Source organism: Daucus carota, chromosome 3, assembly GCF_001625215.2.
Source record: "Daucus carota subsp. sativus chromosome 3, DH1 v3.0, whole genome shotgun sequence".
Classification (NCBI taxonomy): Eukaryota; Viridiplantae; Streptophyta; class Magnoliopsida; order Apiales; family Apiaceae; genus Daucus; species Daucus carota.
Genome location: NC_030383.2, coordinates 36,855,508 through 36,867,995, shown reverse-complemented (window position 1 = coordinate 36,867,995; position 12,488 = coordinate 36,855,508). Strand labels below are relative to the sequence as shown.

General features: G+C 34.3%; 1 protein-coding gene across 1 annotated transcript; it reads left to right on the top strand.

Annotated features, from left to right (window-relative positions):
• The first annotated feature begins 7,509 nt into the window (after positions 1 to 7,509).
• LOC108210637 (uncharacterized) lies at positions 7,510 to 12,148 on the top strand. The gene is made up of 4 exons (XM_017382009.2): positions 7,510 to 8,088; positions 9,636 to 9,814; positions 10,573 to 10,915; positions 11,786 to 12,148. The coding sequence occupies exons 1-4, from the start codon at positions 7,675 to 7,677 to the stop codon at positions 11,864 to 11,866; spliced, it is 1,017 nt and encodes a 338-aa protein (XP_017237498.1). The 5' UTR covers positions 7,510 to 7,674; the 3' UTR covers positions 11,867 to 12,148.
• The last annotated feature ends 340 nt before the right edge of the window (positions 12,149 to 12,488 follow it).

The following is a 12,488-nucleotide window of genomic DNA, read 5'->3' as shown; positions in this document are numbered from 1 at the left end:
GTAGACATTTCATTTATGGTAGCATTGCATTCATCTTTAGTTAACTCAACTAAGTTTGTAGTGAATACCTGACTGCTGCTTCCAGTGTTCTCCTCTTGATCTGTGGAGTTGGCCATTAGAGCTAGATTGACAAACTCTTCCTCATCTTCAGAATCATCTCCAGCTGCCCAATCATCCTTTGTAATGAATGCCCTTTCTTTTTGCTTGAGAAGTTCATAGTATTTCTTTTTGTAATCCATGTGATCACTGGATCTCTTCTCAGCTTTTGGCTTTCTGCATTCATTAGCAAAGTGGCCTGCATTCCCACAGTTGAAGCACTTGAATTTTGATCTGTCTACCATGTTTCTATCAGACTTGGGATTGCCTTTAAATGATTTTGCAGGATTGAAATTCTTTTTGAATTTCAGTTTGGAGAATCTTCTTGACAGGATGGCTAGGTGCTCATCAATTCCATCACTTTATTCACCAGAATCAGCCACATCTTTCTCTTTTCCTTTTCCATTGCTTGATTCTGAGCTCTCTTCTTTGACCAACTTCTCAATTTCTTCAACTTGAGACTTTCTTCATCAAGAGATGCAACTAGAGCCACAGATGAGTGCCCTTTCTTTTGGCTTTTCTCAATCTCTTCATCTTGTTCCATTTCAAGCTCATAAGTTTTCAAAGTTCCATACAGTCTCTCAAGAGTATAGTCTTTGAATTCTTGAGTGTTTCTGAGAGAGACTGTCATAGGTTTCCATTCTTTAGGAAGAGCTCTTAAGAATTTCAAATTTGAATCCTTAACTTGATATACTCTTCCAAAGAGTTTTAGACCATTTAACAGCTTTTGAAATCTGTTAAATGTGTCACTCAAACCTTCACCAGCCTTGAAATGGAATGACTCATATTGTTGAATCAGCAACTGCATCTTGTTTTCTCTTACTTGCTCATTACCTTCACAGATGGTTCTGATGGTATCCCAAACTTCTTTTGCACTTGTGCAGCTAATGACACTATCAATCATTTCTTGATCTAAACCATTAAACAGGAGGTTCATGGTTTTCTTGTCTTTGTGCACTTCCTCAGTATCCTCTTGAGAATACTCATGGATAGGTTTTGGAACCATTTTTCCTACCATATCCTCACCATCAGCTCCCATACTTGTGCAGACCTTCATTGGGACATGAGGTCCTTTCTCAATGCAGTTAACATAGCTTTCATCAATAGACAACAAGTGCAGATGCATTCTTACTTTCCAGTGAAAGTAGTTATCTTTGTCAAGAACAGGAATCTTCACTCCAGCATCCTTCTTTCCCATCTTTCTTCAGCAGTGTTGATCTTTTTCCCTGTTTGTTGGGAACATGGCTCTGATACCAATTGTTATTTTACACTGACTATAAGAAAGATTATAGAAGGGGGGGTTGAATACAATCTTTTACAACTTTAAAAGATTCAAGAACAATACACTTAAAATACAGCAAACAGAAAAACACCAAGTATTAAAAATACGGGTGGATGGAATGATCCACCCGTGAGATTTTATATAGAAGAATCTGTGGATTGTTTATAATTCTCACAGCTGCTGGTTCATCACTTAAACAAGTTCTCACTCTCAGATTTTCTCTCAAGTAATTTGAACAAGTTCAACTGATGCTTCTAACTTGGTTATATACTCCAAGTTTTACAAAGCTTTTAACTAGATTACAAAATGCACTCTAATCTAAAAACAATGCTGCACATCTTTGTCTTATGCATGCTTTCTGAGATGTCTTCATCTTTGACCATCATCTTGATTTGATCCAGATTGCATTGCATGAGATAAATATGTTTATGCTTCTTCTTTATTTTCCTAATTAGGCTTCCATGTCCATTTTAGTGTAATTCGATCCATGTGATTTTCGATCCATGTGATTTGTCAGACTTGAGCTCTAGTCGCTTTCAACTGCTCTTTGTTTCATCAGTTGAAAGTTCTGGTTACTTTCAACCGCTCTTGACTTCAGTTGAATGTTGCGCTAGTCTCATCAGTTGAATGAATTACAAGCTTCATCAGTTGAACGTTGTTCCAGTCTCATCAGTTGAATTCCTTAGCATCATCAGTTGAATACTTTGTCTTCAGTTGAATGCTTGGTTTTCATCAGTTGAAACATGATCCAGTCTTCATCAGTTGAATAGTTACATCTCATCAGTTGAATGTCCTTCACTTAGATAAAATTACATGGCATTGAATATTTACAATTAGCCATCCTATTCTACCCATCCGTTGACAATTCCCAAAGATAAGAAATATAAAAATTACAACTGAAATTTTGATAAAGATACTAAGCAAGACATGTTACAAAATGTTTATGTTATCATCAAAGATTATTGATTCCTAACAAATTGTAGCCTTCTAAGACATTGCGTCAATTAGATCCAGATGGCCACATCCTTGTGACTTGGACCTTAATTCTCCATGACGTATGAGATGTGTCAAGTGAGGCCAACTGATCAAATATATTTACAGCAATCTGCATATTATTGATTGATTGATGATTTTAGTAACTCAGAACATAGTGGTTATAAGGTCGTGCAAAAAATTTACTATCGTGTACATGAGAATAACATTATAGCATTATAAAAGAACATACTTTTTGATAATAATAAGTAATATGATAATGGTTATGTGGGAATGTTAAGGGGATGGGTATTTATAGATGACTAAACTATCCTAAAATATTATGAGGGACTCGGGGTAATCATAAAATCTGTTAGTGACCATCAGTTTTGGAGATGAAATTTGATCTTAGTTGAGTCAGAGGTTATTCAGAGAGTGACTGATGGTAGTTATAACATTTACTATGAGCACCAGTTTAGTAGATGATATGCTACTAATTCATTTTAAGCGCTAATTTTTTACATGCTATGTAAAAAAAATATTTAAATCGTGTCCTATCAATGTATCTCTTGATGGATGCTATTGATATTATGATATCAATATTATTGTCAAGCATTAGAACTGATTGAAATTAATTTGGTGATTGACAAAATTATTTTCCAAGGCTTTCCTATATAATGAAACTAATTCTTCATGGGTAATTTTTTTAAAATTGCCCAGTAGATTAATACTTTTGTATTCTCATGAAAAACAAATATAGCTTTGATATCATGATGATTTTTATTGAAATATAAAATTAAGAAAAAAAATAGAATATAATAATCCCTGATATACTATAATATCTAAAATTGTAACAGTGCTATACATATAATTTTAATTTTATTTCGAAGCTAATATTATAGTTTTTATTATAAAATGATTGTTTTTCTTATTTATATGTCAAGCATTAGCACTGATAAGAATTTATTCATTATGACCAACAAAATGAGTTTCCTACCACAATATTTTCTTTCACACCTGAAAAATATAAATAAAACAAAGTGATTGCTGAAAAGTATAATGAGTTTTGTTACTTGTGACCGGTGTAATTAATTTGAAGAGGTGTTTCATCATAGAACTATAGCAACTAAATCGAGTTAAAATTATACTTGTATAACAATAGTTATTCTCTTGTACATCTCTGGAATCATCTATACTTGTAAAGCATATTAATCTTGAGAAACTGTAAAGGCTCAGACACTGATAAGCTAGAGCAGCAGCCTTCTTTGCCCCAATATGTTAAGTTGTCAAATTTGCGCTTCGGGGCGGCGTACAATAGCTATTCATAGATTGTCAACTAAAGTATAATATGAAATCTGTGATATTGGTATTCTAAATTTTGAATAATTACGAAAAAGATAAATTATTCAAACACGTGTACTTTTTAGAATTGTATGGTGACTATAATTAACATGTTGGGTTGTTTATGAGTGTAGATGATACATAATTTAAAAAAGCTAATTATTTTGAATTAAGACACTGACATCTCATTAGTAAACTATTAAGTATAAATATAAATCAAAAACTAATTCCACTTGGTTTTTAAACATCAATATAATGTCAAACAAATTATCCTCTATCAAATCCAGATAAATTGTATGATTGTAAAGAAAGTAATGTTTTCCTATTTATCTAAATCTTAGACTTAAAAATAGGCTTGCATATAACAAATGTTTAAATTCTAACTCCATTTTCAGTATCATCATCATCCAACACCACTATCTTCCTCCTTTTTCTAACCTTGACAGTAGCTTTCAAATGTTCACGTGGCACTCCACCTTCCAACTTGGTACCGCCTCTATTTTCTGCGTCATCTACCATGCTTCATTCTCTTTTCCCACATTCGCGAGGAGGTTACATTCCGTCATAGTATGTGAGTTTGCCTTGACATTGTCGCGAATCTATGTATATTAAATTGTATTAGAATAAACAATAAAATACATGTCAACATTGGCAGAAAAATCTTGTCATTATGTAGTTAGCAACACCGAAGATTGTTGTGGAAGAACTGTTGAGGAAGAGTCATATAACTTATTATGCATATGAGCTCCTACATGATGGCCTTAGAGATAAAAAACAAAAAATTGAAAACAATCCATCTAAGGGTTCCAACAAAAGGCGTACTACTTCAAAGAAAGCTCGATTACTAAAATAGAGCACATAGACATTCTACAGTTTGTCACTGGAGTATCCTCATAGATCTTGTTGTAGTAAGTAGGTTTTTCAATTTATTATTCTTTTTATTTTTCTTTCTGATTATCTATCCATTATACCTCATAATCATGCGTTAATTCATTCTTCAAATATTGCACATAGAAAAATGTAATACAACCTTTAGTTAAAACTTAGCATAGATCAGAATAGTTAAAACTTTGTTTCTGAAAAATGTAATATAATCTGAATCAATTGTAACAGGATATGGCAATTGCATAAACAATGACATAGTTAATTAAGAACATGCTTTTGTAGACTAAGCAGATAAAATAATTTAGCACTTAGCTCATTTTTGAGATTTTCTTTTCTCTTTTGCTTTCTGTTCTCTTTCCACTAGTTCTTCAACTAATTCATTGAGATCAGCAACCAAAGAAGCTTTTTCTGCAAACTCAATAAAGTCTTTACCTTCCTCAATTCTTTTATTTCTTTCCATAAGAGCAAATGAAGTGAAGCTTCTTGCGCCATTAATTGTAAACCATAATATGTGTTTGTTGGAGCAACTCCTAAAGTGCATTTGATCATTTTCTTTTTTGAATTTCTTTCTAGGTACAACATATAATATAGATCTCCTCTTTTCATCAAGCTTGAGGTCTTCATCCATTTCGGCTAGCCATGATATACTCACATTCCTGAGCAAACATAACTTCCAATTTGTTAACAGAGCCCACTACAGTAAGATACATCTTCTTTACAACTTGAGTCTCCTAAAATGCATTTGATCATTTTATTTTCTGAATTTCTTTCCAGGAACAGCATATAATGTAGATCTCCTTTTTTCATCAAGCTTGGGGTCTTCATCTATTCTGCTAGCCATGATAAACTCACATTCTTGAGCAAACATTGCTTCCAATTCATTCACAGAGCCCACTACATTAAGATACATCTTCTTTACAACTTAAGTCTTCAGTTTTGACAGACTCTTGTAGTGAATTTCCTGATTGTCATTATCCTTGAATCTTAATGGATCACCAAAAACACGAGGGATGTGAAGTAGATTACTGGAATGGTTCATGTTCAGTTTCCTGAAAAAGTTCATCATGTCCTATTTCCATGCTTGACGAGTAGACTCAATATCATGGGGCTGTTGAGCTTGCTCCTCATCATCATCACCTGTCAAATCTACAACCTCATCATCAGGTGCCACGCCAGTTTTTTCTTCCTGTACTGGTCTGAGATATTCAAAATCATCATGCATTCTTCAATCTCCATATGCACTTTCATATTGCGTCTTTCTCAATTCATGATACTGGAGAACATGTTCTATTACCTTAGGAGGTACAGTGTCATCATCCTTCAGAATTTCAATCATTCTTTCGAGTTCAAAGAAGTAAATTGATCGTGTGTCTTTACTTCTGTGGATTTTGAATTCCTTGTCAACAGTAGTGTGTTTTACAACACTTTTGAGCGCATGATGGAACAGTTTATATACCTCTGCATTCTTGTCCTTGTCATAGTCAATTCGTACCTCCATGATTGAATCCTTCATGAGTCTCTTGAGTCTCTTCATCACATCAAAACTGGTTTCTTGAAAATTCATGATTGGCTGGGCATCAACCTTGGCATGAAATTGCTTATTGAAAATTTTAGGCCATTTTTTAGGTTTGAAAGGTCTGAAATTCATCAATCTCGAAGTCCTCCTAGCTCCCTTTTTATATAGCATTGCTTTGAAGAAACTTGATTTGGTTAAACTTAGGGATGTGGACGGGGCACTTCGGGGTCGGGGAGTGTTATCTCCGATCCCCTAATTCAATACCCATCTCCGACCCCGACTCGATTCTAAGATGTGTTTACTAAAAAGGGTCTCAATTTATCTAAGATTCTAAGCAGTTTCCATGACTACATCTTTTATCCTGCCTATAGTAGCTTCACTGAAAGTTACTTCTGGGTCATTGACACAGTTAACTCTGTGACGGAAGGATTAACAGTATCTTCTGTTTCACTTACATTCTCCATGACTGTCTCACCATCTTCTTGAACTGTTTCAACAGCTTCATCAGCTACTGAATATACCAGACTTCCACCTCTTTCTCCCCTTGCAGCATTGGCTTCACTTATCCATTTCTTCACATGCATATCCTGTCCACTATCCCTTTGAAGAATAATGAAGTGTAATCTCTTCACAGCAGCTACCTTTTCCAAGCTAATGGGAGATTCCAATATCTATTTCAACACAACCTTAAGAGTAGTCATATTGACTCTTGTATCATTTAAGTTCATTTCAATATATCTGAGAATGTTATTTATTTCAATTGAACCTATTATTTATGGAGTTTGGTTGATGACTCATTTTAACGAAGTTTTACGATACTTTTAAGTTAAGTATTCCCTCTGTCCCGATATACATGTCCTTTTTAATTTCTGACTAGTCAATGTGAAGAAATTGGGAAAACTTTCTATTTCTTAAAATAATATGAGTTAATCAAAAATAATCAATGTGACTTCTCGAAAAGTAAAAAGGACATGTAAATTGGGACGGAGAGAGTATTACAAATCTTCTAAGTAAATATTGTAAGTTTTCCTTAATAAGTTAGGGTTTGGCTAGTGTAGTAGCCAATCAAAATGAGTTAAAAATATGAAATTTGTTACTTAGTACCTATGCACTTACCATAGAAAAACCGAGTAATTTATATGATACATTTCGCCAAACTTCCTTCATTAATTTTCTCACAACTTGCAATCACTTAATATATTGTGACCGTTTAAGCAAACTTAAAAAAAGTGACTTTCTGCTTAAAGTATAGAAATAGATTAGAAGTGAGAATTAAATAGGTTAATAAAGTATTTGAAAAGGAAGCAAAAACACGGAGGGAGAAGCTAACATTTTCAATTTCTTAAAAGTGACACAAACTAGTCAACAAAAAGAAACAGCCCCATTATTTTATAACAATGTTAGCATTTTATCGACGGAATAACGATAAATCATGTGTACGTAATCTAACGAAAATTATTGGCAATGGCAGCGCAAAAAAGACCGAAACTAGAATTATCATATCAGCCCAAATAATATAAAGATATAAGCAATCCAACAAGTCTTAAACCCACACCCAGAGATTCATATACAAATCAAGAAGATGATGATAATGCAACGACATCAATGGCTTCTCTCATGGTGTCCTTACAACATATTACCACCACCCCCACCAGCCCATCTCTCCCAAACCCCAAGAAAACCCAGATTCTTGTCAGTCTCAGCAAGCACCACCATAGTTTCAGAAACACTGAGTGCTAGAGAGAGAAGACAGATGAGAAATGAGAGGAGAGAGAGTAAACTTACTGGTACTGGGTGGAGAGAACAAGTTGAAGATAAGCTTTTGGTGAAGCCCAAGAAAAGATACAAGTCTTGGACTGAAGAGCTCAATCTTGATACTTTGTCAGATTTGGGTCCTCAATGGTGGATTATTAGAGTTTCTAGGATTTCGGGTCAGGAGACGGCTGAAAGGGTCGCCCGGGCACTTATCAGGAAGTTCCCGGAAATTGAATTCAAGGTTTAAATTTGCCTCTTAGTTTCTTAAAACATGTTTTTTTTTTTTTTTTTATGTTATTTATGTGATGTTTGTATGAATTAGTACTTATTGAACTGTACTGTTTCTGGATTCAAGGTTTAGTTGAAATGATTTGTTTTAATCAAATTTGCGGGTTAGTTTCTTGAAATTGTTTTTTTTCATAGGTGATGTTTGTATGAATTAGTATTTATTGAACTGTAAAGTTACTGGATTCAAGGTTTGTATTTCAGGTTGCGAAATGATATGTGTTAATCGAATTTGGCAGTTATTTTCTTCAAAATTGGGTCCTTTCATGCGCTAACTTGGGTGATTTTTAAATAAATTAGTAGTTACTGAACCGTACAGTTGCGTCTTCTAGTGTGTGTTTAATTATTTTAGTATGAAGTGTATGACTAAATTGTGTCTATATGGTTCTCATATACTTTAGTTTCATGGTGCTGAATATATCGTTTGATAAATTTGTGATATTTAACATTTTTTGTTTATATTAGTTACACTTCCTTATTAGTTTCTTGGATATTGAGTATTTTTTATTAGCTTCACTGTTTGATGTTTGTATGAGTGTACATTTTCGTTTATTCTGAGGAACTGTTGGGTGTTTATATTGTTTAGTATTTAAATCATAAACTAGAGAAACAAGTCATCTGGGATGGAAATCCATTTTAATGGTTTAGTATTAACAGGCAAGATTACAAACTGTACTTCACTTTATGCCTGATTTTCTGGTGGGAGAGTTTTATTTTCTGCTAAAAATCATAATCATAAGGGAAAGCCTGTTTAGGTCACTTGAATGTAGCGCAATACGTTAGATAAGTTAGGCTTCTAGAATCACCCCTTGGAGAACTGGCATTGAAATTTGAAAGATGTAAGGGTGTGCACATGAGAAGCGGCCACATAAAGTAAAGTTTGTTTATATATACCTAACCGGCCACATAAAGTGAACTTTGTTTATACCTAGGCCCTACTAGTATCAGATATTAGATTCAGGGTTGAACTTTTTTGTGAAACATATCCTTTTCGGTTTTATTACCTTTGCTTGTTAGTTTCCTGAAGTGTTGATACCCTACGTTAGCTTATTGTTTAATGTTTAAATTAATTGTTACTTATATTTATAGAAGTTTGCTGTCGATGAATTCTGGTAGTGGTAGGTGTTCATCAGATTGATCAGCTCTTTAAGAAAAATTGTTTAATTCACGAGGGTAGCTCCGTCCAGAATGAAATTAGGTCTCTTATTCTAATTTGGTTTTAGTTAATATAGAAAGTTGTACACGAGGGTAGCTCGGTCAGGATTGCATAGTACTTACACCCAGTGTTGTAAAAAGTGAAGACACAGAACAAGGATTAATCGGAGATTAATTGAATTGATCGAAGATTAATCGGATAATTAATTGAATAATCGAAGATTAAATCAGTTTGGCGAGCTATGGAACATGGATTAATCGGTGATTAATTGCGATTAATCACCGACTTTTAGAACAATGCTTATACCAAGGCCATTGGATCAATAATTTTTTAATGTTTGTACTCAGGTATATGCTCCCGCTGTCCACATCAAAAGGAAGCTGAAAAATGGGACAATATCTAATAAACCAAAACCGATTTTCCCTGGGTGTGTTTTCTTAAATTGTGTACTGAACAAGGATGTACACGACTTTATACGAGAATGTGAAGGAGTTGGAGGATTCATTGGCTCAAAGGTCGGAAATACGTAAGAGTTTAGCCTTTGGCTGCCCTACAAATTTGATTATTTTTATAGTGCATCTTGGATTTTTATTATTTTCGCTAAATAGTGCATCTTGAATTTATAACTGTTTATTGATTTTTGTTACTGTTAGAGTAAGTTCCTACAGAGCTAGAATTTGTAAATTGCTGGATTTAAGACTAAAATTATACCTTGTGTAAACAAAGAGAGATAGAGAGAGCATGTTATTTTAACTTCTTTAGCCTTATTTTCCCTACCAATAGTCTACATATAGTTTCAAAATATGGTCATTGTTTTTGTTCTGTAACTTTGACGATACATTCTACAATTTGTATGGACTATGGTGAGGGATTGCACTATAGTCAGTACACTACATCCCTGTAAGACATTTCTTTAGTTTTTTTTGTCGATGGGAAACCTATAATAGTATAGTGTTTTCCATATCCTGGCTAACCTGTATAGGGGCCTGCAGAAGTGGGGCTTATGTCTCTAGTCTCTACAGTATGCAGTTCAGAAGTGAAGTGTGCTAACTCTCTAAAGGTTCTGCTACTGATAAATTCTATGCAAGACAAGTTGCAAACTTACAATATTGTCATTTTCCAGGAATGTAAAAAGTAATAATAGCACAGAACCTTAATTTCCTGCACAACATCTTCATTTTGTTTACAATATTCCCTTTTATTGTGGGAAGCTTGCTTGACGGTTCCATTATGTACTGCATATCAAGCATATCAGCATTATGTGAAAATATATTTCTATTTCAGCAAAAAACAAATCAATAAACCAAGACCAGTATCAGCTGATGATATAGAAGCAATATTCCGGCAAGCAAAAGAAGAACAAGAAAAGACTGACAGAGCTTGGGAGGAAGAGCAGGAAAGAGAAAGAATTCTTAATGAAGAGCAACTCAAAAAGAGCTCTGAGGTAGATTCCAAGGAGGTCAAAGTTATTTCCAAGTCGAAGAAACGATCCAAAAAAGCTTCGGAGGCACTTGTGACAGGAAAGAAAGACAAGCTCCTCGTTCCAGGTGCAACTGTTCGAGTTTTATCTGGCTCATTTGCGGAGTTTAAAGGCGCACTTAAGAAGCTAGACCAGAAAACAGGGATGGTAAGCTGCCTTTTTATCGATAAGCTTTGCTTCTCTGCTTTTACATTTCCTTTGTATAATTTTAAAGAATTGACCTTTTACTCAAGTATGTATGCATTGTTGTTGAGTCGCTCGACTAGTCGCGACTAGTCATCGACTAGTCGAGTAGTCGGTGTGCAGGGCTCGACTGGGCTGGTCGACTAGGAAAATGTAAGTATTTCGCCCGACTTAAGATCGACTGGTCGATTGGGTCGACTAGTCGGGTCGACTGGAAGACCCAGTCGGTCGAGTGGAGTTTAATTTCAAAAAAAAACAAAAGCCCAGTAACCCAGTTGCATAAATCATAACACCCAGTTGTATTAAAACCTAAAACAAAAGCCCAGCAGCCCAGAATTCTGCACTTTAAAGGGCCCAGAATTCTGCAGTTATAAACTGCCCAGAATTCTGCAGTTTTAAACTGCCAGTGCCCAGATTTCTGCAGCTTGAAACTGCCTAGATTTTTTGCAGTTCAAGCTATGTTTCTGTTCGGTTTTGTTATTTAGCATTTCTTTTGTTGTTGTTGGCTTGCTGCAGCAGTATTGTGACAATATATGGATTGAATTTGAATGTTTAATCATTGATAAGTAATCTCTTTGTTTGGTACAATAGTTGGAAATTGCTATACTAGAGTACATGTTTACATTATTTTCTTCTCTTCTCTAGTTTTCTTTTATATGGTTATATGACAAAAAGGTCGGAGTAGTATGTAATATTCATCATTTTTATGTTTAATATAATGAAAAAAGTCTAACAATCCTAGTATGCTATCTTGTCTTGATACGAGATGCGTTTATAGTCACTATTTTGTTTTCAGTGGAATACTTAAATGTTCTTTAAAATCTTGTTTTGCAGGTTACAGTAGGGTTTACGCTATTTGGGAAGGAGACGTTAGCGGACCTTAATGTCAGTGAAGTTGTAGTGGAGACAGAGTGATGTACACGGTTACTGTTATATGTATTTTTTTGGTGGTAAGTTACCATCCATATATCGCAATATCTAATCTTTCTTGAAAGCCGTAGGTGAACGCTTTTCGTAGATGCATGAATTCACACCTCATTTGCAAAATTCTTACAGGATTAGCTTTTTATTTGTAAAACTAGGTTTTCTACATTCAAAGTTATTATTGTAAGTTGTTATAGATTCCAAAGAATGGCAACCTTTGTTATTGTGAAATTTTACTATATGCATATATTTCAAGTTTATTGATTTTTACAATTATGGCACAATAAAATACCAATTTACTGAATATAGAATACCAATTGCATATAAACTGAATCTGGCACCATCTACCAATTTGAAGATAAAATACTACTATTTTTTGTACTGAAAAGGAGAGCGATTAGGGTTCTTCAGAGACCCTATTTCTTAACTGGTTTAGTGATCAATTAAAAGATACGTAGAGTTGCTGATCTTTTTGTTTTATTATTATTATTATTATTTTTTTTTGGGGGGGGGGGGGGGGGGGGTATACTTTTGTTTAACAAAGGCATGTGTCGATCATTTTGGGTTGGAATGATTATTGTATCAATATGATGCTGCAGTACAAACTACAAAG